Source organism: Diorhabda carinulata, chromosome 4 (genome assembly GCF_026250575.1).
Source record: "Diorhabda carinulata isolate Delta chromosome 4, icDioCari1.1, whole genome shotgun sequence".
NCBI classification, from domain to species: Eukaryota; Metazoa; Arthropoda; class Insecta; order Coleoptera; family Chrysomelidae; genus Diorhabda; species Diorhabda carinulata.
This window is the reverse complement of record NC_079463.1, coordinates 1,136,109-1,164,096: the sequence shown is the minus strand read 5'-3', so window position 1 is coordinate 1,164,096 and position 27,988 is coordinate 1,136,109. Positions and strand designations below refer to the sequence as shown.

The following is a 27,988-nucleotide window of genomic DNA, read 5'->3' as shown; positions in this document are numbered from 1 at the left end:
TAATTGAAAAATAATTGTTTATATCAAATATAAGTAAATACAGAGTACTAGCACTTTATCCCAATCCTTTTATATTCTGCTTCTAATAATTTCAATATTTATTAAGATATTATCTAGTACTAGACTATGACATGTACACTGAAAGGATAGAACAGTGTATATGTATGTTAAAAAAAAGAGTTCATTTATTTTGTTTATATTAGAAGATAAAATTTAATATTAAAGTGTTTGTTATATTTTGTCTATATTAATGAATAAAACTATAATTTACGAAATGAATGACGAATTCGAGTGGAACGTTGTTCATGAGGGGCAATTATTAGATGCGATGGTGGGACACAAACCAGTCGGTTAGTTGTATTTGTAGAAATTTTTAAAAATATCTGCATTGCATTCGAATTACATTTCAGGAGTGAATAAATATTTTCAAATGGCCTTTATTTGTGATAAATTTGTCGATCATGTCCACAAAGACATCGATTCTAGAAAGATATGGTCTCATTTAGAAACTATGTATAACCTCGAAGCGTTAGATGAATGCGAATCTATACCATTCCCAAATACCGAAATTGAATTCAAATTACCAGAATCTGAATACGGAAATCTCATTATTAAAAAAGATGAAGAATTAACTAAAAATATTAATGAAAATGCAACTAAACAAGTAAGTAGTATACTATATATTTTGTTGTGTGTTTGTAAGGTTATTGTAGGTAAAAGAGGCGAAGAAAGATGAAAAAACTCCGAATAAAAATCAAAAAGAACGAAGAGACAGTAAAGAAGGGAAAGATAATAATAAAAATCCCATTGCTAAAAAGGAGATTAAAAAAGAGCCAGAAAAAGCGAAACCGATTGCTAAAGGAAGAACTTCTACTTCGTCTAATAACGAAAGTAAGAGTGGAAAATCGAAGTTTGAAGATACCCCAAAACCTTCAAAAAGACCGACCAGAGGAAGTTTGAAGTCCAATGACGATTCCGGATCTAGTGGAAAATCCAGTCCGATTACAGTTACTCCTACCACAGCTAAAAGAATAAGGCGCATTTAAAAGCAGCTAATTTAGTTGAACGTTTTACATTAGCTACCTAGTTGAGAACCAAAGACAGGGTATGTAATAAAATTTATATTCAATTGACTCTTAAGATAAGGAAAGCAATGGATCAAACAGCTCTCTCAATCCAAAAATTTCCACAGAAATAATTTGGATTTACAATTTTATATATTTTTAGATGATGCAGAAACTTCCATAACTCAAGGTTTTTCATGTTTTACTATCATTTTTCAAACTGTTTTTTCGCATTATTCACTTCACAATTTCAGTTCGGGCTTTTTTATTTTGGTGGTTTTTGGTGTGTTTCCTTCTCTAAGATTCCCGTTTTGTTGGATAAATAATTTGAGGTTATTTTGTTTATTCTAAACACACTATTTACACTAACACTACACCAACGTTCACAATTACTTTTTCTGACGTTTTGATAACTATATTAACGTCTTCAGAGAAGGTAAATACGCGTTTGCATGATTAAATTATTCTTCTGGGACTGAACGTAAATTCTTTATCTTCATTCTATGAAGACGGTAACTTGGTTGTATGTGTGTCGGTGTAGTGTTATTAGTGTGTACAGGTACCAAAAATTCCTTTTTTTCTTCTAAATTGGTTCGTTGGTTGTTTTGCTTGCGCCACTGTTTCATTGAACCACGTTTAGAACAATAATATTATTAATTTCGGAAATTGCAAATTGATAAATTAGTCAAATAGCAAAAATTTCAATTTCAAAGGAAAGTTTTCCATGAAAGTAAAAATATTGAATAGTTATTCAATATTTTTTCTTTTTTACAAAAAAAATGTGCTTCAAACTCATACAATAGTTTATTTAAATACACAAAAAGTAGTTTACAGTGATTAAAAACAAATTAATCTCATTACGCCTATATTTTCCAAATTTATAAAAAAAAATAAAGCAGAAAATCCCTTTTTTCGTCTTTTTTTTAAACAAAATTAAATATACACCCCATAAAAATTATCGCATCACTCATTATATTTTAAATGTGTTGCCTATTTTTCGAATTTTATTATTATTACCAATTAAAACACCAATAGATACGCCTTTTGCGACATTTATTTTATATCAGTTTAATCTACAGAGGACAAAAAGTTTGATTTACCAAAACATAGAAAATATCAAAAAAATCGTACAAAACATCTATACAAAAAAATGAACGCTATTTCTAATAGTGTGTGTTGCCGCCCCTCGCTCTAATTACAGCTTCCATTCGTCTTGGAAGGCTTCTAAACAGGTTCTGGACGTATCCTTGCGGCATGTTTTCTCAGAAGTTAAAAACAACAGTTTGGAGATCATCTAGTGCTCTTATTGGTGCTGGATGTTGCTGAATTTGTCATTCTAGATGGTCCCAGACATGCTCTTTTGGCTTAAGGTCCGGGCTACGTACAGGCCAATTCAGGGTGGGTATCTCTACCTCTTCTAAGTACTGCCGAACCACTCTAGCAGCATGTGGACGAGCATTATCGTGCTTTATATATTGGTTATGTACCTGTCATCATTTAGTCTTCCATCATTCACTGGTACTAACTCCATGCGACCCTCGAAAGAAATTCCTCCCCAAACCATGATAGAGCCACCACCAAAGCTTTCAGTTTGACAAAAATTAACCAGATCGTGCTGTTCACCACGTCGCTTATATACTGGTACACGCCTATCTGATGAATACAGACAAAATCTTGATTCATCCTTGAATAAAATCTTGAATATTCCAATTTGCGTGTTCTCGAGCAAATTCCAATTTTGCTACTTGATGTTCTCTGGTAAGACGTGGACATCTAGCTGGCACTCTGGCTCATATACCTGTTTCTCTCAGTTTATTTCGAAATGTTTGTAGGCTTATTAAACGAAATAAATTTTTTAACATTGATCAACAACCTGGAGGTTATTTTCTCTTCTTTTTTAATTAATCATTCGCCGTATCATTAACAAATTAATATCATAGAGGTTTTTTAATAACATAGACAAAGTAAAAATAGACTGCGCTTTCAATAAAATTTGTATTCCTATATAAAAATGTGTTTATTATGTAGTAGCTCAATAAATTTTTATAAAAATATTGAATGAAATTTACCGTTCACGAAATAATTTGTTTATTTTCGAACATCAGATTTCAAAAAAAAGAAGAAGAGTTTGGTAAACAACAAAGTGGTTAATATTAAATCGCTTTGTTATTATCTAATTTTAATTAATTTCGTAAACTTACCACTTAATAATGTAGAAATAAAACTCGTTTATATAAATGCATTTCGTAAAACGAATTTTTATGTCGAACCAATTTTTAACTGAAACCTTATCTACCCTTTGTGTAACACAAACATCCCCTTTTAAAAATAAAGAATGTTTAGCATTCCAGCCCTCGCCTTATCTTCCGATAAGGCGAGAATAGTATTTTATCTACATAAATAACATTCTTGTGTTTCAACGTATACAAAATAAAATTTCTATTCTTATGTAAACACGGTGTGAAGGTCAACAAAGCCATCAAAATGAAAGAAAACGAATACAACTTACAATATACGTTACGAGGTTAGAAATATAACATCTAATTGTGCTTTTAGCACTAATAGTTCAGTTTATTTTCATTGTTGCTTCCAAATAATTTTCTTACAGAAAATTTCTTAGATTTGATTGTATCCTAACACTATAATTGAGTTCATGTTAGACAGAATGAGACGTTTAGTTTAACAATTCGACATAAATAAATTTTTTATTTATGTAAATGGTTTCTGTATTTGCCATAATACATTTTTAAGGTAGTGGATAGTTTTTACTTCATTTCTGTTACAGTATTATTATTATTTTGGTCATTAAAAAAATGTTTATTAAATAAAACGTAAATTTGATAAATATCGAATTAACTGTATACCAAAAAATTGTTTGTAATTATTAGATTTTATATTTTTCTCCTATAAATGAAACATATCTCTTTTACTGTGTTTAAATTCATCCTTTTTTCGTCCTTTACAAAAAAAAATATTAAAGGAAGAGCAAAAAAATGACATATACATTGAAACTAGTATAAATGAACAGCGTAGCCAGGTTTTGAGAGTAATATAGAAACTAAGGAAGTTATATTATAACAGTATACACCTGTAACAGAATTACATGTTTCATTATAGAGACAAAGGCCAGGTCATAGAGGAAAGAAGAATAATGCAACCAAAACAATCTTATGTCAATATTTTATTAATTCAAAGAAATGTTATTAGTAATTTTCCTATATTATTATTAGAAATGTAATTATCTCAATAATTGGTTGTGTAAGTTACACAAAATGGTTCAATTTAAAGAAAATTTCAACATTTTATTGACATCTGTGAAAGTTACGGTAAGTTTTATTTTCTTTCTGTCACAAATAGTATCGAAAAATATTTATTTCTATATTACGTAATGCCAGATTTATTAGTAGAAAATAAAAAGAAAGTTACAGAAACATTGATAATAATAGAGATTAAATTACTATTAGTTTGACGTTGTTTTGTTTGTTTATAGTTATATTGTTATCCCTATGTGTGTATTTGGAACAATATTATAACGCCTCTAGTGATTTAACGTCTTTTAAAGTGTTCGATTTTGTAAATAGAGGTTATGAGACCCTATATTATTTTTGATCTATTCTCGCAACTTTTCAGACACAAAATTAGGTCAAGTAATTAGTTTTAAGATGAAAAATTCATGAAATTCGAATCTAATTATTTCTTTTAAATTAATTTATGCACAATTCATAAAATTAAAAAATAATTTTATTAGTTGAGTGAAGATTCCCGATTTATAACCTACTTATTTGTTTCGCATTGTATCAATTACTTCACTTTATATGTATCTATCGACATAATTTCTTATTATATTATATAAGTTCTTGTTGTGTGGATTAGTTTAAAGAAATATTCTTACTTTCATTTCTTTATAACAAGAAAAAATAATATTGTGAAATAGTGTAATTAATAAATCAACTTTTAAATGGTAGACGAGTACAGGGTGGGTAACGATAACTGGCGTCGGCCATATCTCATGAACGGATTATCTTACGGTTTCAGAGGAAAAGTGGCCCCGATAAATACGTTGATTATTTTTATAATTTTAGAATTAAAGGACGTACTTGAAAATATGAAACTGAAATAGTAACTTTTTAAAAGTTACCCAATTAAGTGGTACTTGATATACGATAATCGAATCGAGGTGGGGGAGAGTGGGAACGTTATCCTGAAAAAATGTCGGAGTTCGGTTCTGCTCATCCGATTTTCATAAACTTAATATAATTCGAAAGGACTTTGTTCAGTAATTCAATTTATATAAATTCTAAGCCATTTTATTAGTAACGTGAATACTAGAATACCCAGAATTCCCATGAGATGCGAATATTCGATTTTAGAAGCGGTCTCGGTACTAGACAGGCACTAGTTGAAGCCCAAATACTGGTTCAGAACTGCTACGACCAAAGGGAATATGCAGCATTTTTAGTTACTTAGTTTTGGTTATGTCAAAAGATAAAAAAGAAGAAGAGAGGACGGTGATAAAAAAGATGATAGCTTGTAAACTGATAATGAAAATACTAGTAGATAAATATAGTTTTAATAAAATATATAAAGACAATAAATTGAACATTAAACAAGGAAACATGGTGTCAGAATTGTAGTCAAAAATCGCCGACAGCTTCAAAAAGAAAAGAAAAAAAAGAGTGTTCCATAGTTTTAAGTTGTGCATTTATAGTTATTTAGTTTTGGTTCTGTCAAAAGATAAAAAAGAAGAGAGAACAGTGAAAGAAAACATGGTACATTGTAAATTGTTATAATGAAAGTACTAATAAATAAAATTACTAGTAAGTAAATATAATTTTGATGAATCATGAAAAAAATGTTAATATTGAATAAGTCATTTTCTACCCTCTTCGCCGTCTATGGATAAAAGTATAGACAAAAAAAATTCAACGTAACCTTTGTTATTTCGTATTTGCAAAGTGAAAGTGGATCACGAAATGAAACAAGATTTTGCGTCTCTCCTCCTCTTTTCTTTAATATTAAAAAAAAAAAATAAAATGAAATAATCAATATTTAGTCCCAGCGCAGTCAACCAAAAAGATCGAATACTTTGTATTTCAAAAATGTCTAAATGCACCGAATATTTTATATTTATGTGTTTGATATTGGGGGTGAGTACATTCCCAGACGGCGCTCCGGTTGACGCTTGCGTAAAAGAAAGAGTAAATCAACCCCATCACGGTCAAGCTAGATCTCAACCCCCGGAAACTAGCCCTTACCAAGTATTACAATCAGCAGCGGATTATGGACCCGGCACACAAATAACAGGTGGGAAATATCTCAATAAAATTTTCGTTTACGAGATTTTCATGTACATCGCGATGAATTTTCAAAATTTTTAGTAACAATCCAAGGAGTTGCCAATTTTAAAGGATTCTTAATACAAGCTAGGGACGTTGTAACAAATGAATGGATTGGACAGTGGGTGGAAACACCAAATACGAAGATTCACCCAGAATGTAGTGCCATCACGCATAGCGATCCGAAACCTAAACAAGCAGCAACATTGGTCTGGCAAGCGCCCAAAAATTCCAGAGGACAAGTTTATTTCACGTAAGTAAATAAGAATCTCCACTAAAAAATTCTCATATAAACCATTGTTTCACCAAGACAATGCACCAATTCACAAGTCAATGTGAACGATGGTTAAATTGAACAAATTGCTTCCTTATACACATTATAGTCCAGAACTGGTCCCCGGTGACATCTAGCTATTCGCTGATCTCAAAAAAAATGCTCAAATCAAGAAGCAATTGCTAAAACTGGATCTTATTTTGAGGCAACAGACAAAATTAGTCACACGACTTATTGAGTGATGTGTGAAGCATGTCCCAGGTTTAGTAATTATTTAGGGACGGTTTTTCTTCGGCAATTCCCTCTCTGCCACGCTTTTCAGTCTGATGTCATTACGAGAAGTTCTTCAAACTTCTTAGTTGATATAATTATGAATCTTTTGGATTGTTTTAGGTTTAGAGTGTTTTTCTATCTGATGTGGCATTTCGTGAAGCCGCAGTAGGACTCTGGTCTAAAGTATGGAGCCGATGCCTTATTTTCGGAAAGATTGTCTGCTTCTGTATTGCCTGGTAGCCACATTTCTGTTAGATATGCTTTTAAAAGTTTCAATATTTGTGTTCAAGTGATTTTTGAATTAATACGGTTTTCCACAGTTTTATGATATACCTATGGTCATAGTTATCGATTAATTTTTTTTTTTGTACTTTCAGGGGAACTGTATTGAAAGGTTATTCGGAGTTTTGGTCGAATTTGGTGTCGCAGATAGCAGCCTAAAATTGATATATATTTCATTTTAAAAGAAAAACAAAATACCATCATGTAAAATTTTAATTAATTTTTTTTATAATTATAAATTATGATACAAACAAAATGTATAGTAAGCTTATGTTTAAGCAATAATTTAAGGAATAAATGAGACACATTTAAAACAAAAATACAGCTTTTTATGGTAAGTATACAAGTTCCCTCCGAAATTTTCCTAAACTACAAATTACACAACATAAATGACAGGAGGGGGGTAATAAATTTCAGATTTAATATAAACAGTCATTCTTTTATATAAATAAATAGGGGTGCATAGAAACACACTTTCTAAATTTCAAAGTCATAACGAAATTTCCACAACTCCTTCGGGTATGTACATAACCTCCAATATATAAATTGATAATTATCATAATTAAAAAAATATATATATACGAAAAAGCTTTTTTTTCCTTACTTAGGAAATATTTACAAAGTGATCGGAAAAATACAGAACAAAAAAAATATAATTACGTTATGACTTTGTGTTTTTTTTTTTTTCGATTTCATGCTGTATAACGACTGAAAGGTGTCCCGTTTTAAAAACAACCGAATCAGCGCTTCTAGCGTCAACATTATCTAAATATTATTTGGATTGATTTAAAACAAAAACACTTTAAGCCATCACAAAAAAAAATATCACAAAATTAGAAAACTACCGCACGAGATTTACGAATCTACCGCAGAAGAATAAAGATTGTAATTTTCGGTATAAGTAACTACATTTAATAATGGTAAAATTCGTTTTATAAACCCTCTTCGTTAATACCACTTCACGAAATATCATTTCCAACCGTAGAAGTACCAAAAGGTCCCTCGACTACAACCAGACTTGATATTACTAAAATTGAAGCAACTATTCCAGTAATAAACGCTTGTATTAGATATTTCAACTCATATTACTCATCCCGAAGCTCTATAAGTATTACTAGTCCCCAACTGGTACCAGAAAAATCGAATAACTTCATTGAGTAAACAGAAAGTTTGTTTCGAATGTCCCCAATGTTATCCCGACCTAACATCATGTGATTGATAACCGTGGAGATTTATAAATGATCATATGAGTCTATAAGGACTAGTAGTTGACGTACCAAAACCAAGAAACAGAATTGAGACAACTATTTCAGTAATTCTACCTCTTTTGGCTCTTCTAGTCCCCCATTTGGTAGAAGAATAACCAAATAACTTCATTTAGCAATGACAGCTTGTTTTACAAGCCCTCCACGTTCACCAGACCTCATACCATCTGATTTATAGCTATGGAGGGTTACAAAGGATCCTATTAGTGCACCCGGACTACCAATTGACCCAAGAACAGATCGAGGCGGTTTCTAGTTCAAATATTGAATGCTTGACTTGATTTTTTGAATCGACATTTCCTATTTTTGCTTTTCATTTATTTCTAGCGTCTCATTTGGTAGAAGATAGTTTCCAATAACTTCTTTAATCGCTAATAGTTAGGTTAGGATAGGTTAGGGTCTTCTAAGGGTATCTGAACTACCAAATGACCTACTCATATCAAAAAAACGATGGGAGCAGTTGCTGGTTCAAATATTTATATACTACTTTTGCTCCAAAGCTGTTTTTGGTCTCTAATTTTGTGGTAGTTCTTTTGGTAGTAACAGGGCCTCCACGTTAACCGGATTTCACACCAAGTGGTTTTCGGTACGACAAATAAGGGTTGGTCTTAGTAAATGTTACACCCAGTATAAGATTATATTAAAAAATTTTCTTTTCTTTCTTTATTCTTCTCGGATATTCGTCGCCCTATAAAGTGGATAATTTTTTTTGCTAGATATTTACAATGAACTTTCTCACAAGAGTTTGCGTTAATTGGTGTACATAATAGTTGCTAAAAAAGCGCTATAGCTATAATTTTTTTTTATTAGTTTTTTATTTTCTTTGAAATTTTCAAAATTTTCCATATCATTCAATATTCAATTCGAAGTAACTTAATATTCAATTTTTATGTTTGTTTCTTATACAAAACGGTGTTTACATAGAAAAGTGACTGGGTCAGACCCTAGATTTACGCAAATCGAGTGTACTTAAAATTATTTATTTATAATAAAGTCAATAGAGGCACTAAGCAACGATAAAAAATAAAATTTAAAAAAAAAAAAATCGGTTATTCAGACTTTGTTTTTTTGTATCTCCGGGGTCCAAGCCTGTTATATGTACAAATAAACGATGCGGGCTTAAAAAAAACTAAAAAAAAAGGGGGGGAACATGCTCTCGAGAGAAAAAAATGCTTCTCTACCCATATAAAATGCGTGACTTCACGTTTTGTTTTTATATAATATATACATACATATCACATTCCTATCGCTCGTTTCTTTTAACGCGCATGAGGCAATCGAAAGTAGTTCAAACGCTGCTCGACCGTCGTCCCCTCTAAAAAAATCGATTTTTACCTGTCCTGTTGATTTTCGTTACGTTGCGTTACGTCCGGCAACTCGACCGGAGAATTTTCGTTACTTTGCGTTATAGTTTGCTGTTGTTGTTCGCCTTGTTGGGGCTCCTCTTGATTCGAGGAATGCTCATCGACTAGATCTTCGTCTTCCCTTTCCGTTTCCGGCATAAGTTCCAATGCTTTTTCTAACGTTTTCCGCGCGCTGTTCGATCTACGGCAAAATTCAGTTTGAAATACATCAGACGCCATATTTACCGTCCGGTTTACCTTTCCAAGAAGTACCCGTTGGAGTTTTCGTTGCTTTGCGCCGGCGGGGACCACGTGTTGTAAGTGTATTGAGTGTTCGGGGGGTACTTCCGGTCCAATTCGTCTTGTAGCCACGCGACTGCCGACGCCCACGAACGCCTCACGTCCGCTTGGCGCATCAAAATTGTTTGAGCCGCCGGACACCGATTGAATAAGGCGACCATGCATTTTATACATTGATACGCTCGTTTTTGGTAGTGGTTCTTGGCGCGGATTATCGTTTCCAAAAGACCTTCGCGTTCGTCCGGTACCCCTGCAAATATCCAAATTTACTATCAGCCCGGTTTAATATTTGTTCGCTTACCTTTGATGGCGTTGTGGATTCTATGGGTTTGCCAAGAATCTTCGATCAACAATATCGATAATAAAATTTCTATGTGATGTCGAAGTTCTTGGCAATAGGCGTAAGCTATTTGCCACAATAATTCGGTTAGAACGGTTCTGGAAAAATGGGGGTTCTCCCACGAACAGAACTGTAAAAATTTGATGGCGTCGTCGGTCAGATTGGTATCTTCGATCACTTTCTTGATATAACTGAAAATAAAAAACAAAAATATTAATAACAAAAACTTGGACAACCGGTCAATCGAAAACAAAACCTCGTAGTCGAGTTGATCTACACTTAAACACACCTACAGCTCCAAGATAACACGGACCACTGGAGATTGCACCTAACCTAACCCCTTCTGATAAATAAACGAGATCAAAAACTTCTGCAAAGCGTTCGAGAGCCGCCGCAGCTAACTCATGAAGATAATACAAATAGAGAATAGAGCAGAGCAGCTTTCAAATCCATTACAGATGAATCTTTATCGAAAAAGATTTTTTTTTGGACTCCTAGATAGGGTCATAACTTAACCAAAGGCAGATGACCTTTGAAAAGTTAATCAGGCTAAAAGGCTAAGACCTTTTAATGTCACTAGCTGTAAGGCTCGCCCAAGTGTTGTAACCTCTTATATGCGACCATTCACCGATGACCTGGTCTACAATTTCTCCCTTTTCCATTCACCAGCGGCATCCTGGATTGTCAATGGTGTCTATAGAATGAAGTTAGCGTCTTAAATGACCGTATCCAGTCAAAAGGCAAGTCACCAGTCGAATTCGCGCTAGTTTAAGTGGAGAAGATGATCGGTAAGACATGCAGGAGGCTCCTTCTTTGTATGTCCTAGCTTGTATCATGTCAAATGTTTCCATGTATCCACCAGCGGCATCCTGGATTGTCAGTGATGTCTATAGAATGAAGTTAGCGTCTTAAATGACCGTATCCAGTCAAAAGGCAAGTCACCAGTAGAATTCGCGCTTGTTTAAAAGCAGTAGATGATTGGTGCGGATAGCAAGAGGCCTTTTCTTTGTGTACCTAAGCTTGTATCGTGTCAGGTGTTTCCTAACCTATCCTTAGATTTCGTCCTGCGAACTAAGGAACGTAGTGGCTACACCAAAAATGATTTTTAGGTTTAATGGTGGTTTTGGCAGCTTTGCTGTCTGATCGAATTGAGACAACAGCTTGAAAATTAGATGAATATGTATAAATTCAGTTTCTTCGGCCGCCATTTTGATCTTTCAAAATTTGAAAACAATAACTTTCTCGAAAACATTCCCTCTATATTTCCGTATTATATTCATTGGATATTTTTACAATATTTCCACAATTTTTATGCCCACAATTATCTTATACAAGCGGAAACGAAAGAGATATCACCGGGAAAGACTTTCGAGTGTCCTAACCTAGAAAATTTATCGGAAATTATTAAATTCTGGTATGGGGGTCGATTAATTATCGAAAATAATCACAAATCAACTCACGTAGTCCTATTGAAGAGAATATCGGCCGCTTGCGAGGATATCGGCATGATATAATCTTGTATAGTAGGATCTTTGTAGGGATTAGGTAAGACCGGTCCCCCGTTACTACTCTGGCATTTACTGCTCACATCACAGCATCGAATCAAACACGAAACCAACTGATTTAGTTTACCCAATTCGGTGAATTGGTACTTAATAGCCGGACCGGGGCCTTCGTCGATCGCCACCATCATAAAAGTCGCCGGAACGTTCATTCTCAACAACTGAGTTTTTTCTTGAACACCTGAAACAAACAAACCCCAATTACATACCGGACACTTCGGGAGGAAGGGGTGGGGTGGTGGGTGGTAATACTCACCTTGATTGGCGTACATATGAAAAACTGTACAGTAATGGGGTAAATGTCGACCGTGTTCGCTAACTTCCCTTTGTAAAAGACTAAGTAACGCCCATAGTATATGGTCGCTCAACGAGCCGGTGGTATCGTTGTTATTGAACGCGGCCGGCGGCGGCGAAGGGCCGTCGTTAATCGAAAAATGAGCCAACAGCACGACGATTTTGATGAACGCCGAACGGACTTCGCTGCTCGGACAGGTCAATAGATATTCGCAGAAACGACCCATGTGGTTGAATAGCATATTGTGCGCGAACCAGGATCTTATCACTGGCGAAGTACGCAAGTGCAGACATAATACGTCACACCTAAAATTAGTTTAGCGTCATTTAACGGAGGTTATTCGTGTTATAAAAATAATTACCATTCCATAGCGGGTCCCCTGAGGTTTTTCTTCGTATGCCACCCGGTGTGGAAAAGGAAATGACTGACTAGTTGAACACTGAGTAGATACTGTTGCTCTAATTGGTCATTCGGTAACGGTTGACTAAGCCTCGTATTACCTTGGGCCGAACTGGTCGCTAATTTTCTTATAAACGCGAAATATTCCAATGAAAATTGGCTCCTATGATGCAGAAATTTGATATTTTGTTTCCTTATGCTATTTTCTATCGCCACTGGCATTTTCAAATGGGTTTCTTTCCTAGTACCAGCTGGAAAACAACCAAAACCGAAGGTTATACAATTGTGTGTCGGTGTAACAGTGCAGACTGAGGTTTTTGAAAAAAGATTTTGGAGAAAATCGGGACGAATTATCAATAAAAAGAACGTAGAAGGGGTAATGGACGGTGAAAAAAGAAGAAGGCCCTACCAGCAGAGTAACTGTAAATATTTTAACGACCTAATTAGAAAGAAGAGAAAACTTGAAGATCTAGTAGATATTAGTTCGACCAGTATGACCAATAGGTGTGAAATTCGATTAATATGGCCAGAAAACAATGTGATTTGAAGAATGTATGGGACAATTTGGAGTAGTAGAGTCCAAATCCCAAAGATTCCATTATTTCGGAAACTTTTGCTGGATAGGAGCCAGGATAACAAAGAAAATCTTTGCTACCATGAAAAACCGAGGTCCTGATGACAGGACGCTTTATTGAAATTTGTCAAAAATCGATTCGAACCATAGACAATTCGATTACTTTCCCCATTCTTCTTTTTTTAAAGCTAAATTCAATTTTTAGAAGACACTAATTTGAATTTTCAATCGGCTTTGTTGACATTTGTCAAAAATCGATTCGAATCATAAAAATATTTCTTTTAGTTTCCGATTCTTCTTCTTATTTTGAAGAATTTCCCATTCATTTCCGTTTCCTCTTTCATTTTCAAGAGAATTTTCGATTCCTTTATCGACATCTGTCAAAAATCGATTCGAACCATAGACTTTTCAATTACTTTCGCCATTCTTCTTTTTTTAAAGCTAAATTCAATTTTCAGAAGACCCTAATTTGACCTATCAGGACAAAACACACTCTATAATTACAATGAAATGATCACCAGATGTATATTTGTGGTAATTAGAGTTAATCGTATCCATATTATAAAATTTACGAGACCCCAACGACTTCTTTGGCAGAAGAAGAGGAAAACCTCGATTTCGGTGTTTATACGAAATTCCGAGTGATTTAAGGACTTGAAAAGACCAGTTCGAGTCCTGAAAGCACGAAATAATTAAGAGAAACATCTCAGTTTAATAAACATCCACGGATTTATGGTATCAACTACTAAAATTTCGAGGTTAGAATGAATAAACTATAGTTATAAGCAGCGGAACAGATTTCTTCCTAAAACAATTCAACTCTTATCGTAATTAACGTGAATATAAAAGGAAAACTTAATGAATGATACCGAAAATGTAATAAAATCTTACACATTGTTAACATGTTCATCATCTTCAAAGCGCTTTCTTCTTCAACATCGTGCCTGGTATAAAAGAGCATGTAAGCGTTCCACCACCTTTTCTGTCTCCTGTACGTCGTTCTTTTTAGCATGGGATCGAAAACTTCCCCCATATAATCACCACCGAAACATTGCACCTTCATTTCTTCATCTTCTCCCATTCTACATTCCGATACATCGCCGTCGTCGAATTTGTACCATCTTATCTCACCCGAAAGGTCTCTACTTCTAATATACGAATAGTAATGTCCACCTATAATCAATCGTTTGTTATTATTAATGAGGCTGGTGGTGAATTTGTGAAGGGATGACCTACCGGAAGCTTGTCCGGAATGGACTACGATACCGGAGAGTCGATATTTAGTACAAACATCGCTAGTACTAGGATCTAAATCACAGTCTATAATTTCTCCTTCAATTTTAGCTAAGCCGGATACGGTGTACGGTTCCATGTCCAATTCGCGGGGAAATTCGAAATAATCGTTAAATTTAATAGCGCATACCCGTTCAAAATCGTATTCGAATCGTTTTAATTGGATACCTAATATCGGGGGAAGTTTTTTAACACAAAGTCTCTTAACGGTCACTACTTTTTTCGAACACTTTTCACAGTAGTACGCATCAGCACCCTCTAATAATTCACCTAAAAAAAAAATTGATAAATTTATTACTTCACCAGGGATCAAAATTAATCGAAACGAAATAAATTGTGGGATGAGACCGGTTGGAAAAGGAGGGAAGAAAGGGGTGAGTTTGTAAGGGTGAAAAACGATTTTTCTGGATTTCTGGAAAAGCTACAATTTTGGAAAAACTATGGAAAAAAATTGAATAGCAAAATTGTAGGTAATGAAAAGATCTGCAACTTTTGTATTAACATAACCTCAAAATTTATGTGAAAAATTCAAATAAACAAGTTTTTGGTTTTTATTTTCATCTTTTGCAAAAATATATTTTTTTAAATCACGAAATTTGGTTGAAACTATCTTTAAATGTCGTAAATACACTATGATTTTGTCTTTTTTGAAAAAAATTTTGGTTATTTTAATTTTTTACATAAATTTTGAGGTTATGTGAAAAAAGTGTAAATACAAAAGTTGTAGATCTTTTCATTACCCACAACTTTGCTATTCGACTTTTTTCCATAGAACTTGTAGTTTTCCAGGAAATTAAGAGAAACCGTTTTTTACCCTTAAAAACTCACCCTCCTTACCGTTCCCAACTTCAGATCACCAGCAAATTATCTTCCCCTTCATTTTTATGATTTTCTCTTCTTTTCCAATAGGTTCCAGCCTACGATTATTTTTTTCCTCATTTCTTATCATTTATAAAAGTTTTTACCCTGATTTAAACGTTTAAGTGGTTCAAAACAAAATAATGACGGAAAAAGTGTCCTCAAACTTAAAAAAAAAGTAAAAAAGAAGAAACGGAAGCAGAATTAAATAAAAGTGAAGATAAATGGACATAAATTGACCATGACCTAAATAAAATAGAAAAATGGAGGAACTATTAGAATAATACCGAGCGCGCCATCTATGTCAGAATGTCCAAACTAAACTATACCAATTAATAAAAAAAAATGGGAAATTAAAAGGAAAAACTAAGTAGGATAAAGTGTAGAGTAGAAAATAAACAAAACAAGAATCAATTAGAGAAGAGAAAGCGAAATTATTAAAAAAAAAGTGGAAAACAATGGAAAAGACCAAAAAGGGACAAAAAAGAAGAACAAAGTCTAAATAACTGCGTTTAAAGGATCAGAATCCTTATTCGACTCTTGAAAATATAAAAAAGGAAACCCATGACCTAAATAAAATAGAAAAATGGAGGAACTATTAGAATAATACCGAGCGCGCCATCTATGTCAGAATGTCCAAACTAAGCTATACCAATTAATAAAAAAAAATGGGAAATTAAAAGGAAAAACTAAGTAGGATAAATTGTAGATTAGAAAATAATCAAAACAATAATCAATTAGAGAAGAAAAAGTGGAAAACAATGGAAAAGACCAAAAAGGAGAAAAAAAAAGAACAAAGTCTAAATAACTGCGTTTAAAGGATCAGAATCGTTATTCGACACTTGAAAATGTAAAAAAAGGAAACGAAACAGTTCAAACTATGTATTAAAAATGACAAAATTTCATTTTACCTTTGACATACTGCTCCATCGAATCCGGTAAACTACTGTGATTCCTTATATCTACACTAATTACACTAAAAGGTTCTTCTTTGGAATATCGGTGGGGACATTCTTTACAAATTTTTTGATCCGAATAGGAGCCCCCAAGTATTTTAGACATTATTTGTTCGTGTCCTAACGTCTTTAAAGCTTCGTCTAAACTCTCAACAAGAGACATAAAAAATTCGACGGCGTCCTGTTGCTCCCTTAAATTCACAGGCTCGCCTAAAAATAGAAAAAAAAAATGAACGCACCACCAGGAAAGTGGCCTACATCTATCAAAATTTATCGGTTCGAATAGCCCCCATTGACTAATAACTCACCTTGAAGTTTGAAATGTCTCCAAAGTCCTCTAGGCACATAATATTGAAGACGCGAACAAGCCAAATGTCCAAAAATCGCTTGGACCTGCTTCAAAATACCAACGTTATAATCTTTCCTATTATCTTCCAAACTATTTCTATCATCTGTACAATCCACATCCAATTCTAACCGATCTTCCCCGGTAAAATCTTCGTTGGGATCGTTAGCTGCGCCCTCCGCTGCCAATATACCCTCCTTTATACTTTCCACCATGTACAGCTGTTGCAAAACGGAATTCATGTAACAAGTGGCTCCGGCATTTTTTAAACCGACGAATCCTTGAAACGGACGAGGGCCAACCGCCGGAAGGTAATCCCATTCCATAATCGCCGTTTCCGGATCTAAAAATAATTGAATCATTATATAAAATTTCTCAATTCTCAGTTATTGGAACAATCTACAAGGTTTGAGTCAGCGAAGATACTCCTTGTTGAGTCCTTTCGGATTCAAAAGGTTTAGCACACTTCCTAAAAGTGTGGGAGACAGTATCAAAGGCCCATATCCTTTGGCTGGAACCTTTTGATGTCACTAGACAAACTGTGAGGCTTGACCAGATGTTTGAAGCGCGCTCGTGCGAAAACTGGACCTTCATTGATGGCTTGGTCCACAATTTCTTCCTTTTCCATCCACCAGCGGCATCCTGGATCGTCAGTGGGGCCTTTAGAATGAAGATAGCATAGCAGAAGATAGCCTATGTTGCAGGTACAACACTTGACGTTACCAAATGCCGATCAGGCGGTTTGGCTTGCACACTTTGATGTTATTAGGCTTGTCCAAATGTTTAAATCGCACTTGGTTCGCGGCTTCGTCCTCCTCCGGACACCAACGGCACTCCGGATCGTCGTAGATGACAGTGTGCGGTCACTGGTCGGATTTGGTGTCTGTTTAGTTAACGCACGAGGTCTCTATCGACCTATCGACGAACTGGATCTTGTCTAGAGCACATCTTTTCTGCCGTTGAGGCAGCTCTACTGTCTAGATAGATTGAAATCATCATGTCCTGTGGTTTGGAAGACGGTACTTGGTTCCAAATAAAAAAAGATTCGCTTTTGGTTGCACCAAGAAAGAGTTCTGGGGCTTTTGGTAGATTTGCCGGTTCCAGTGCGAGTGACCGTGCACCAGAATCTTACAGCCACCACTCACCAGGTTCTGTAGGACTCTCTTGCACTACACTACTAGCCTAGAGTACAACCTCGCTATTCCAAAACTGCCTGGAAGGCGGTAACTTATTCCCAAAATCGCATATTTTGGAGTATGCCCTTAAGAAACCTGCTCCGGTTAAGCCATTCATCCTGGAGCTTTAGAATAGGCTTGGAGGCCTCCGAGCCCTTATTATTAATGGTCGTAGACGCCACTTGGTCACTGTCCGTCAAAATAATTGGACTTTCCCCCGCGGACAGTAGCGTCCAAATTTTTCCATAGTGATTTAGTTCAATGTGGAAGATGTTCAGTGAGATCCGAAGGTGGGAGACCCAGTAGAGTCCTACTAGGGACCAAATACACGGATCCTGTAAGGCGGAGGTGCTGGACTCGGTCCGATTGGACTTTATCTTTGCTTTAACCGTATAGGGACCATTATATGAGGATGTATAAAAATAGAAATGAAGGTTTTCGGTCGGTAGAGCCATCCGCCCTTCCTACGAGGAGAGGGATTAATAAATGAAGAGTATTCCCAGCGCCAAAGGGGTAAGAATAATTTATTTATGGGAATTTATGTCGTTCGGGGTTAATTCCCTAACTTACCGCTATAAAACATTTCCGTTAACATATTGACTAGCTGTTTATAGTTCTGCACGCAATTCAAGCACAAAGCTATCAAAAGATCGAAAGCGGCAGCTTGCGTTTGCGGCGTATCGCAAATCGAAATGGCCGGATCTTCGCCCAATTGACCGGTTTTGTTCAATCTCAACATCAATTTGCTGGCGGGAAATAAAAAGTCTTCCAATAATTCTTTGATCAAACTACCGGATTCGGCGCTACCCAATTCGCATTTTTGTTCGTTGGGTATGAGGAGAAGCAGTTCTTTGGCTAGAAGGATGTGTCCTTCAATGAGTACTTCGTGTTTATCGCGAGCCTTTCGCAACCACGTCACCTAAAAAAAATGGTAAAACGTTTAAAAATAGTCGACGGAAATGCGTAATTCGAGTACTAACTTCATTGGAAAGCAAAGTTTCTACGCCGTTTATGGGACATCCGGTGAGGTACGCCACGTTAACTAATCTACACAGTAATTGAAAGAATTCGTGAGAAGTGCCGGCGTTTTCCACTACGATAGTGTTGATGAGGGAAAATAGCAGAGGCATTATGAGTTGTAGGGCCAATCTGCTGCCGGCTCCGCAAGAACAAATTATGATCAATTGTTCGGCGGCCGCTACTCTTATAGAAGCGTTCGGATTAACTAGAACCAGATCCGTAACGAAATAAGGCCACCAATTATCTTGATAGAGATGTTGCAAACTGCTCGGATTCAACACGACGGCGGTACTGAGCAATTCTAGGGCTTCCTTACATAACAAAACATCGTCGTTGACTAGATCCACGGTATTTTTGTTGCAAGCCTCGGATAGAGCGTGTAAATTTTCCAACGAAGCGTTAACCGCGCCCAAATTGTTGCTGCTGGCCGCCCAAACGAGCCGCACCAACGCCAGAGTGGTCGCCAGGTCGGGCAATTCCCAATTCAAGGCTTGACTGAAGAGCGCTTGCGCCTGGCCGGTGTTGCCCGTTTCGGCCACCATGAGTTGGGCCAAACCTTGGGCTAGTTTGATGGACACTTGACGCAGCAACTGAAAAATCGATAATTAGATAAAAAGAAAAAACATAATTGGCGGAATATTACGTGGTCGGAATGTCCGGGTACGTTTCTTAGAGCCTGCCTCAAAAAAGTTCCGGGGGTGGTGGCGTTCTCGTTGAGGGGTTCGTTTTCTGGCGGGGTGTGGTCTTCGCTTAATCTCACCAGCACGTGCGCCACCGAAGTGAGTATCAATTTACAGATTTTGAGGACGACCAAATAAGCCGATCGTCTGGTTACGTTGTCCGCCGAAGACATGAAATTATTTTTGGTCAACATCTCCAAGAAAACGTGCGCTTCGCCGGATATTAGAAAATTGTATTGGAATTCGTAACATTTTTCGGAGGTGGCGTCTAAAGCCGGCATCAACATCGAATAAAGAACCTCCAAATTGTAGAGCACCTGAAATTGTTACATCGGTTATAATAGATTCCAAAAATTTTACATTCGCACTAGTTTTTGTTGGCTAGTTTGTAATTTTAAACAAAAAAAAAAAACGTTTCTGGTATCGGAACATTTCAATTTTTTGTATTGGAAGCTTGTTTGAAGACAACACATGGCTGAACACACTCCTGTACACTGGTCTGAACGAAAACAAACGAAGAGAGTCGATGTCTAATTGAGGCACCCCAATTTTGTATATTTAATTGCCTCAAAGTCTTTGAGAGGTGGTACAAATTGGACAGTCTTCTCCCCATTACACACACCAGTTCCTTGGAGAAATTGATCAGTTTGATGTACAAAATGTGGACGTGGTTGTTCAACCGACAAAAAAACTTGTAGACACCCATTTAGATACTGCTTTTGGTACCCCATTTGAAGCAATTCTATTTTTACAAATTTAATTGCTTCAAAGTCCGTGGAAGGTGGTACAAATTGGACAGTCTCCTCTCCATCACATGTCCAATGACTGTGGAGACCAAAGCAAAACATAAACACATCAGTTCCTTGGAGAAATTGATCAGTTTGATGTACAAAATGTGGACGTGGGTTGTTCAACCGACAAAAAAAGTTGTGGACACCCATTTAGATACTGCTTTTGGTACCCCATTTGAAGCAATTCTATTTTTACAAATTTAATTGCTTCAAAGTCCGTGGAAGGTGGTACAAATTGGACAGTCTCCTCTCCATCACATGTCCAATGACTGTGGAGACCAAAGCAAAACATAAACACATCAGTTCCTTGGAGAAATTGATCAGTTTGATGTACAAAATGTGGACGTGGGTTGTTCAACCGACAAAAAAACTTGTGGACACCCATTTAGATACTGCTTTTGGTACCCCATTTGAAGCAACTCTATTTTTACAAATTTAATTTCTTCAAAGTCCGTGGAAGGTGGTACAAATTGGACAGTCTCCTCTCCATCACATGTCCAATGACTGTGGAGACCAAAGCAAAACATAAACACATCAGTTCCTTGGAGAAATTGATCAGTTTGATGTACAAAATGTGGACGTGGGTTGTTCAACCGACAAAAAAACTTGTAGACACCCATTTAGATACTGCTTTTGGTACCCCATTTGAAGCAACTCTATTTTTACAAATTTAATTTCTTCAAAGTCCGTGGAAGGTGGTACAAATTGGACAGTCTCCTCTCCATCACATGTCCAATGACTGTGGAGACCAAAGCAAAACATAAACACATCAGTTCCTTGGAGAAATTGATCAGTTTGATGTACAAAATGTGGACGTGGTTGTTCAACCGACAAAAAAACTTGTAGACACCCATTTAGATACTGCTTTTGGTACCCCATTTGAAGCAATTCTATTTTTACAAATTTAATTGCTTCAAAGTCCGTGGAAGGTGGTACAAATTGGACAGTCTCCTCTCCATCACATGTCCAATGACTGTGGAGACCAAAGCAAAACATAAACACATCAGTTCCTTGGAGAAATTGATCAGTTTGATGTACAAAATGTGGACGTGGGTTGTTCAACCGACAAAAAAAGTTGTGGACACCCATTTAGATACTGCTTTTGGTACCCCATTTGAAGCAACTCTATTTTTACAAATTTAATTGCTTCAAAGTCTATGGAAGGTGGTACAAATTGGACAATCTCCTCTCCATCACATGTCCAATGACTCTGGGGAGACTAAAGCAAAACATAAACACACCAGATTTTCGAAGAAATTGATCAGTTTGATGTACAAAATGTGGACGTGGATCATTCAACTGGAAAAACAACTTGTGGACACCCATACAGCCTCAGCTTGTGGTACCCCATTTCAAGCAACACTATTTTTGCTACAAAATGTATGGAGGGTGGTGCAGATTGGACAGTTTCCTCCCCATTACATGTTTAGTGATCGGGGTAACCAAAACTAATTATTAACGCCAGTTTTCTGGAGAAAATATTTAGTTTGACGTACAATATGTGGACCAGGGTTGTTTAGCCGGAGAAAAGACTCGTTAAGATACAAACGGTGATCGATTACCTTAAGCAAAAACCTCCAAACTATTATTACGTTAATCCTGTTCCTAATCCTTTCAAAAGGAGACCTAATAACAAGTACTTGTTCGCACAGGACAACTATTACGAGCACCGTGTTTTTTTTTTCAACCTCCGATAAGCTAAAACGATAATTTTATTACCAAAATTATTGGTACACTTACTAACCTGAGAGATTCGAGACATTTGTCATATCTATCGGCAAATTTTTGATATTCTACGCAAAGAAAGTTGCCTCGAATGTATTCAGTAATGATTAATTTCGGGTTTTCTTTAACCATTAAGTCAATTCTTCGAACTAAGTCACTCGAAACGACAGATTTACGTCCTAGGCGTACTTCATAACGTATATCTTTAAACTTTCGACAACATTCACGCACCACACCATCCCCATACACGCGGCTGTAGCCCAACGCCGACTGACGTCCGATTGTCAAAAATGGCGGAGTGCGTAGTGCGCGATCGCCTACGTCTCTCGTTTCTTCCGCTCGCGCATTTTCTGCACGGAGAGATCGGAGGTTGAAAAAAAAAAAAAAAAAAAAAAAAAACGGTTCTCGTAGTTTACAAGGTTGATAGAACGTGAACACGGGGCGCAGGGAAGGAAAAATGGAGTGAGAGGCGTGTATATAATTACCTCTGCGGGAGTGGCATTAAAAAACGTATTGTCCATCGTGATATTCTGTTCTCCGGGCGAGGAAAACAATATTTTCAATTTTTCCATGGTCATTATGTCGCAAGGCATCAATTGGAGTAGAGAATGTCCCATATCTCTGAGTAAGGGGAAAGGTAAAGTGCTACCGACGTTCATCAATTGACAAAAGAATTGGGCGTAAAACGGTTGTTGGGCCATCAGAACGCCCGGCAATAGATTCTCGGCTTCGACGTTAGGTCCGTCGTACGGATGGACGTGAGGCGAAGAAGTCGAACTATCCGAACTACTATCTTGCGACGAGGCCATATTCGAATTAACTTGCACCACTTTGGCGGATATCAACTGAAATTTAACCTCAAATTAATACATGTACCGAAACGTATCGACCGGCATTTATATATCGAATTACCATTTTATCTCTGACGGGAATCTGCGACAACAATTTTCTATCTTCGGTCGGTTCGAGCGGTTCCCCGTTAACGAACAATTCCAATTTGCAATGCACGCCCGGTTTTATCCTCCTCAAAATGTATTTTCTCAACGATGCCAAAGTATCGTTCGAATGCGTGTAAAGTTCCAAATCTTCCACTTGCCTATTCGGGCTCGAAAATCTGACGACGAGCGTCAAGTGTTTGCCGTGACAGGCCCTGTGCAAGGGGAGTATCTTCCTTTCGCCGACGAAACTATTGTCGCATTCGGCGATATATTCGTGCAGCACTTTGAGCACTCGACATATTTTAACCGCTTCGGCCTTGATGCGATTTTGCAATTGCGCCGAATCGAAATCTTTGTCGTCGCACAAAGTTTTTTGTAGTATCGTCAAGGTGTCGTAATGCGCGCGCAACCGATCGTAACATTCCGTTATGTAATTCTCGTGGAAGACCAATCGCGCTTGCGACAATCTCGCGCCCAAATTAGTGGAAACCTCCTTCAACAATTCGATCGCCCTATTGGCTATATCGTTTTGACACAAAGTGACCACTTTCCACAGATAATCGAGTCCGATGAGGTCCGGATCTTCGGTCAGCAACGTCCTCCTCTTATATTTCACTTTGCCCTCCTTTATATTGACGGCCTTGAAGAATCGTTCGAAACATTTGATGCCGCTTTCTGTGAGTAATACGGGATCGATTTGCAATATGTTGTTTTCGAAGAAATCTCGGTTGATGCCCGGATCCAAGTCCGGTTCGTCGCCCATCAATTTCGAGAACCATTTGAAGCAGGCCTCCCTGTCGCTTTGGAATACCGCGTTTTCGGCCAAACACTGCCATATTTGTTTGGCCTGTTCGGCGCACAACCACAACTGTCCGTCTTTGAGGAGGAACCGCAGAAAATTCAATCTCTCTTGCACTTGCAAAGCGTGACAGTACCTGCCGTCCGGCACGTACGTTTCGCTCGTCAATTCGCGATTATTCCTATACAATTCCCTCAATTTTTCCATATAACCGCACAAACTGTTGGTAACTTGTATAACTAGCGAATGTTGATTCTGCAATCTTTCGATCACTTCTTGTCGGTAGTAGATGTGGTGGGTGCGTTGCGTGTGTCCGCCGTTGGTGTTTTGTTCGTACAAAGTACAAATTTCTCGGATCTGTTTCAAAGCCGGCAGCACCCATTTATCGCCGTTTTTCAATTCCTCCACGCACTTATCGAGCCAGACGGTTTTTTGGGCGTCGCGCTCCTGCGAACAACTGTAATCTAATATTTTGACGTGCGCCGCCAACGCTTGATCCATTATCTCGGTGGTGACGTCCTCGGCGTGGGCCAGATTCCAGAATAGCGTCAACACTTTGTGCGCCATCACGCCGTCCTTGTCGTCTTCGGCCAAGCGTCGTATCAACTCCAACAGCCGTTCCCTTTGTCTCTTCGAAGCCGACGTCCAATTGTTCTGGAAACATTCGAACAGATGGTCCAATTGCTCGGCGCTAAAGTCCCACGCCAATTTGGCCAACAGATCGTGCACGTTCTTCACTATGGCTTCGTGTTTGCCGACTTGGGCCGCCCAAACGGCGTCCAAATCGCGCAAACTCAACGCCCTCTCTTTTATCACGAACCGCAGGATTTTTTCCAATTTTTCCACGTACTGAGGCTGATGCAGCGAATCTCTCAACACGATTTCCAACACTTTATTTTCGTTTATCCATTTTGCCATCCGTTCGGGCGTCAAATATTCCTCTTCGTCCATACCGTGGTGTCTGTTCGGGTAATAAGTGACGCTGGAAATAACTTTGTTGATCTCGTTCAAGGCGTTCATTTTCCCGTTGAAACTCGATATCTGCAACTGTCTCAATATCATCGTCAATCTGAACCCTTCCAACGTTCTGACCAATTCCTCTTGATTCGGCACTCGCGACGCCAAATTTTTCGACGCTTTTATAATGGCCGAAACGACGTCGCTCTTCTGCTCGTTTTTCGCTTCCTTCTTCAATTCTTCGTCGGTCAATTTATCCAATATCCCCGGTATCATTTCCAATATCGGCAATATGAATTTATCGATGGTGTTCACTGTTAGAAATTCGAAACACAAACCGAACGGCCTCAGCAAAGCGAACACTATGGATATGCTCAGATTTTTCCCGCCTTGGAATCTCTCCAATAGGATCCGGAACCCCCCCAATTCGCCGAATTTATTTATCAGATCCACCAGCCACCCTCTGGGGTTTCGTAGGTCGCTCGACGGTCTGGCGAACGTTTCCTCTTCGGATAGATTCGAATTGGGGCCGGCGGTGTCGCTCTGCCGCGACGAATTGAAGCTGTGGAATTTGTTGTTGGGATTCAGTACCATCGCGAGCAGGTCGAGCAGGGGGAACCAATCGTGGGGTAGTTTGGCGACGCACAGTTCGATCAATTTGAGGCAGTTCTGGTAGATGCAGGCGTGGATGTTCGGTTTCCAACTGGATACGGCGTCGTCGGTTAATATTTTCGTAAACGATATCGTCAGTCCTTCCCTGAAGAATCTCTGACAAGGTTCCGATCTCGTGTCGAGATTTTTTCTCGCCAAATCTATGGATACTTTCAAGAGGCATTCTAATTCTTGATCGGCCAATACCGGCACCACCCAACGCAGATTCGATATTTTTTCATCTAAAGAAGCCAATTTATCTTTGGGAAAATCTGGTTCGAAATTTTCATCTTGAATATCTTCGGCATTGTTTTCGGACGGTCCAGGAGAAGGTCCCTATTAAAATAATTTTGGATTAATATTTTATATATTTAAAGTATTAGACGATAACCACGAGGATGGTCCTAGAAGTACCTGATTTGACCTAGAGATGACGGTAGTTACTTCATACCACCGTACTAGAACGTATATTTCAAGTTTGAAGTCACCACGTTGTAAAGTATTTGTTTGGTAGGCAAACTGATCCTCAATGATCGACCAAATGAGGTAACGACTCGAGAAAATCCACAAAAACCATCGATTAAAAATGCTCCAGCTAACAAACATAGTATGTAGTTCAAAAAGTGCGGTACTTCCCATATTAATTGGAAATTGAGAAAGCTATGCTCACAATTGAACAAAAACAGTGTCGTGGAGATGTTTTTATTAGGTGTTTGTTAACAGTTGACACAAATAAAACCGATTTTTTGAGCCGATACAAAAAAAATAATCAAAACAATAGACTAAAACGAAGAAATGATACCAAAGACCGTTCCAGCTGCAGGAAAAATCATAACGTCGGTTTTTTGGGATAATTCGAGTGAAGAAAACAAGCAAAAAAGACCAAATTTGGCTAGGAAGAAAGTGTTCAATGCACCAGATCACACATCCATTATTGCAACGCCCAAAATGAATGATTTAAAGTTTGAATTGCTACCTAATGCACCCTATTCGCCAGATTTAGCCCCCTCGGATTATTTTCTGTTTCCAGGCTTTAAGAAAAGGTCAAAGATGAGGAGCTTTACGATTCTTATTACAAAATCATCCGGAAAGTGAAAAATGGAATTAGAATTAATTATTAGTTTGTTTTTTTGACTTAAAACACTATATCAGTTACCGTGCAATATATATTTACCTGTCAATACCACAAAGATATCAAATACAAAAAGATTAAATACAAAATTGAAATTTTTCTAGTATGCTAATTTTTTTTCAAGTTTTACTAATAAATAGTATCATTATAATAAAAATTATGATTATAAAAATATAAATAATAAATATAATAACTACCACTTACATTATATCAAATCATTTAGTAAATAGTCCCCCTTCATACTTGAAAAAATAGTAAAATTCATAAACGAACGTCTACATTTAATTTTAGGGTACAAAAACGGAATTTTTCCTAGAAATAAATCACTTACTTGTGTATCAACTGAGTCTCCTGTAAGTCCTTGAGTCCTAGTTGCAATAGTCATATTTTGATCTGTCTTCAAATTAACATTGTAGGCTCAACTAGAAAAATGTATAGATTTGAAAATCACCACCAAGGGAAGCACTTTCCAAGTGCAGTACTCGAACAATGTGCACTAAACGATATAAGGATAAGTTTATTTTGTAGATAAAGTGATAAAAATGGGAAATTAAAGGTAAATTATAGCTGAAAATAAATGGGAGTGACATAAATGACAGCCTGCGATATAAAGGATTTATCCGAACATTTCTCACCTCTAAATGCATAATTTAACCACTTGTATAAGTATTCGTGGAAACTTAGTATTTAGAAAGTCTATATAATAGTTTTTTATCGCCCGACACCTTTATTATTTGACAGTCGTACGTAAAATCCACCGGCATATACAAAATGGCGCCCCAAAATCAAGAAATAAAATTGTTCTAAAAATATCTGTCACTAAATATTACTAACCAAAAAGGAATATATTATTTTTCACATAAGTAAACTACACTATAAGAACTCTTCAAAATCGATTTCTTAAGAAATTCCTAATTGTTGACGTACAGAATTATTTTTACAGGCACGTCGTGATCTTGCAAGTAGAGTTGCCAATACAAATTTATTAGTTTCATTCATTCATTTACTTCTGATGTTTGGTCCAACTGATTCGAGTGTCAACGAATAGTTCCGAAAGAACTGTAGAACGCAACTTGTAATAAAAGCCATGGATCTGATAGTACAAGACCATAGAATTCAAATTTTCTAGAGTTTAAAATAATGTCACTTGTTAATTTTACGACAATCTTAAGGACCGAGATAGAGTTAAAAAAAAGCCAGAGACAAAAGATTTTTCCTTTAAATGGAAATGTTGCGCTTCTACTCGAGGACTTTACACGTTTTGAAACAACTACAAAATGCAACATTAAATAAGAGCTTTGTTCCTATACAGTACCTGGTAGTAGAACAACAGCCACAGAATTCTAATTTTCTTAATCGC

General features: G+C 36.8%; 2 protein-coding genes across 4 annotated transcripts; one reads left to right on the top strand and one right to left on the bottom strand.

Annotated features, from left to right (window-relative positions):
- The first annotated feature begins 131 nt into the window (after window positions 1–131).
- LOC130892213 (MRG/MORF4L-binding protein) lies at window positions 132–7,427 on the top strand. Of its 2 annotated transcripts, XM_057797448.1 has the most exons (5): window positions 132–350; window positions 411–664; window positions 714–4,390; window positions 6,443–6,653; window positions 7,325–7,427. In XM_057797448.1, the coding sequence occupies exons 1-3, from the start codon at window positions 251–253 to the stop codon at window positions 1,044–1,046; spliced, it is 687 nt and encodes a 228-aa protein (XP_057653431.1). In that variant the 5' UTR covers window positions 132–250; the 3' UTR covers window positions 1,047–4,390; window positions 6,443–6,653; window positions 7,325–7,427. The 2 variants fall into 2 exon arrangements, with proteins under 2 accessions (XP_057653431.1, XP_057653432.1); XM_057797449.1 differs by lacking the exons at window positions 132–350; window positions 411–664 and having other exon boundaries at window positions 4,215–6,368.
- On the bottom strand, window positions 7,425–27,621 carry LOC130892212 (probable ubiquitin carboxyl-terminal hydrolase FAF-X). 2 transcript variants are annotated; one of them, XM_057797447.1, is made up of 17 exons: window positions 27,264–27,621; window positions 26,960–27,050; window positions 23,064–25,832; window positions 22,637–22,996; window positions 19,599–19,952; window positions 18,916–19,545; window positions 18,506–18,854; window positions 16,723–17,103; window positions 16,370–16,624; window positions 14,544–14,870; window positions 14,199–14,480; window positions 12,696–12,984; window positions 12,296–12,639; window positions 11,938–12,220; window positions 10,439–10,668; window positions 10,096–10,387; window positions 7,425–10,039 (listed from the first exon to the last, which is right to left on the bottom strand). In XM_057797447.1, exons 2-17 carry the CDS (start codon window positions 27,011–27,013, stop codon window positions 9,826–9,828), a joined length of 7,413 nt encoding a protein of 2,470 aa, XP_057653430.1. In that variant the 5' UTR covers window positions 27,014–27,050; window positions 27,264–27,621; the 3' UTR covers window positions 7,425–9,825. The 2 variants fall into 2 exon arrangements, with proteins under 2 accessions (XP_057653430.1, XP_057653429.1); XM_057797446.1 differs by having other exon boundaries at window positions 27,463–27,601.
- Window positions 27,622–27,988: the final 367 nt, after the last annotated feature.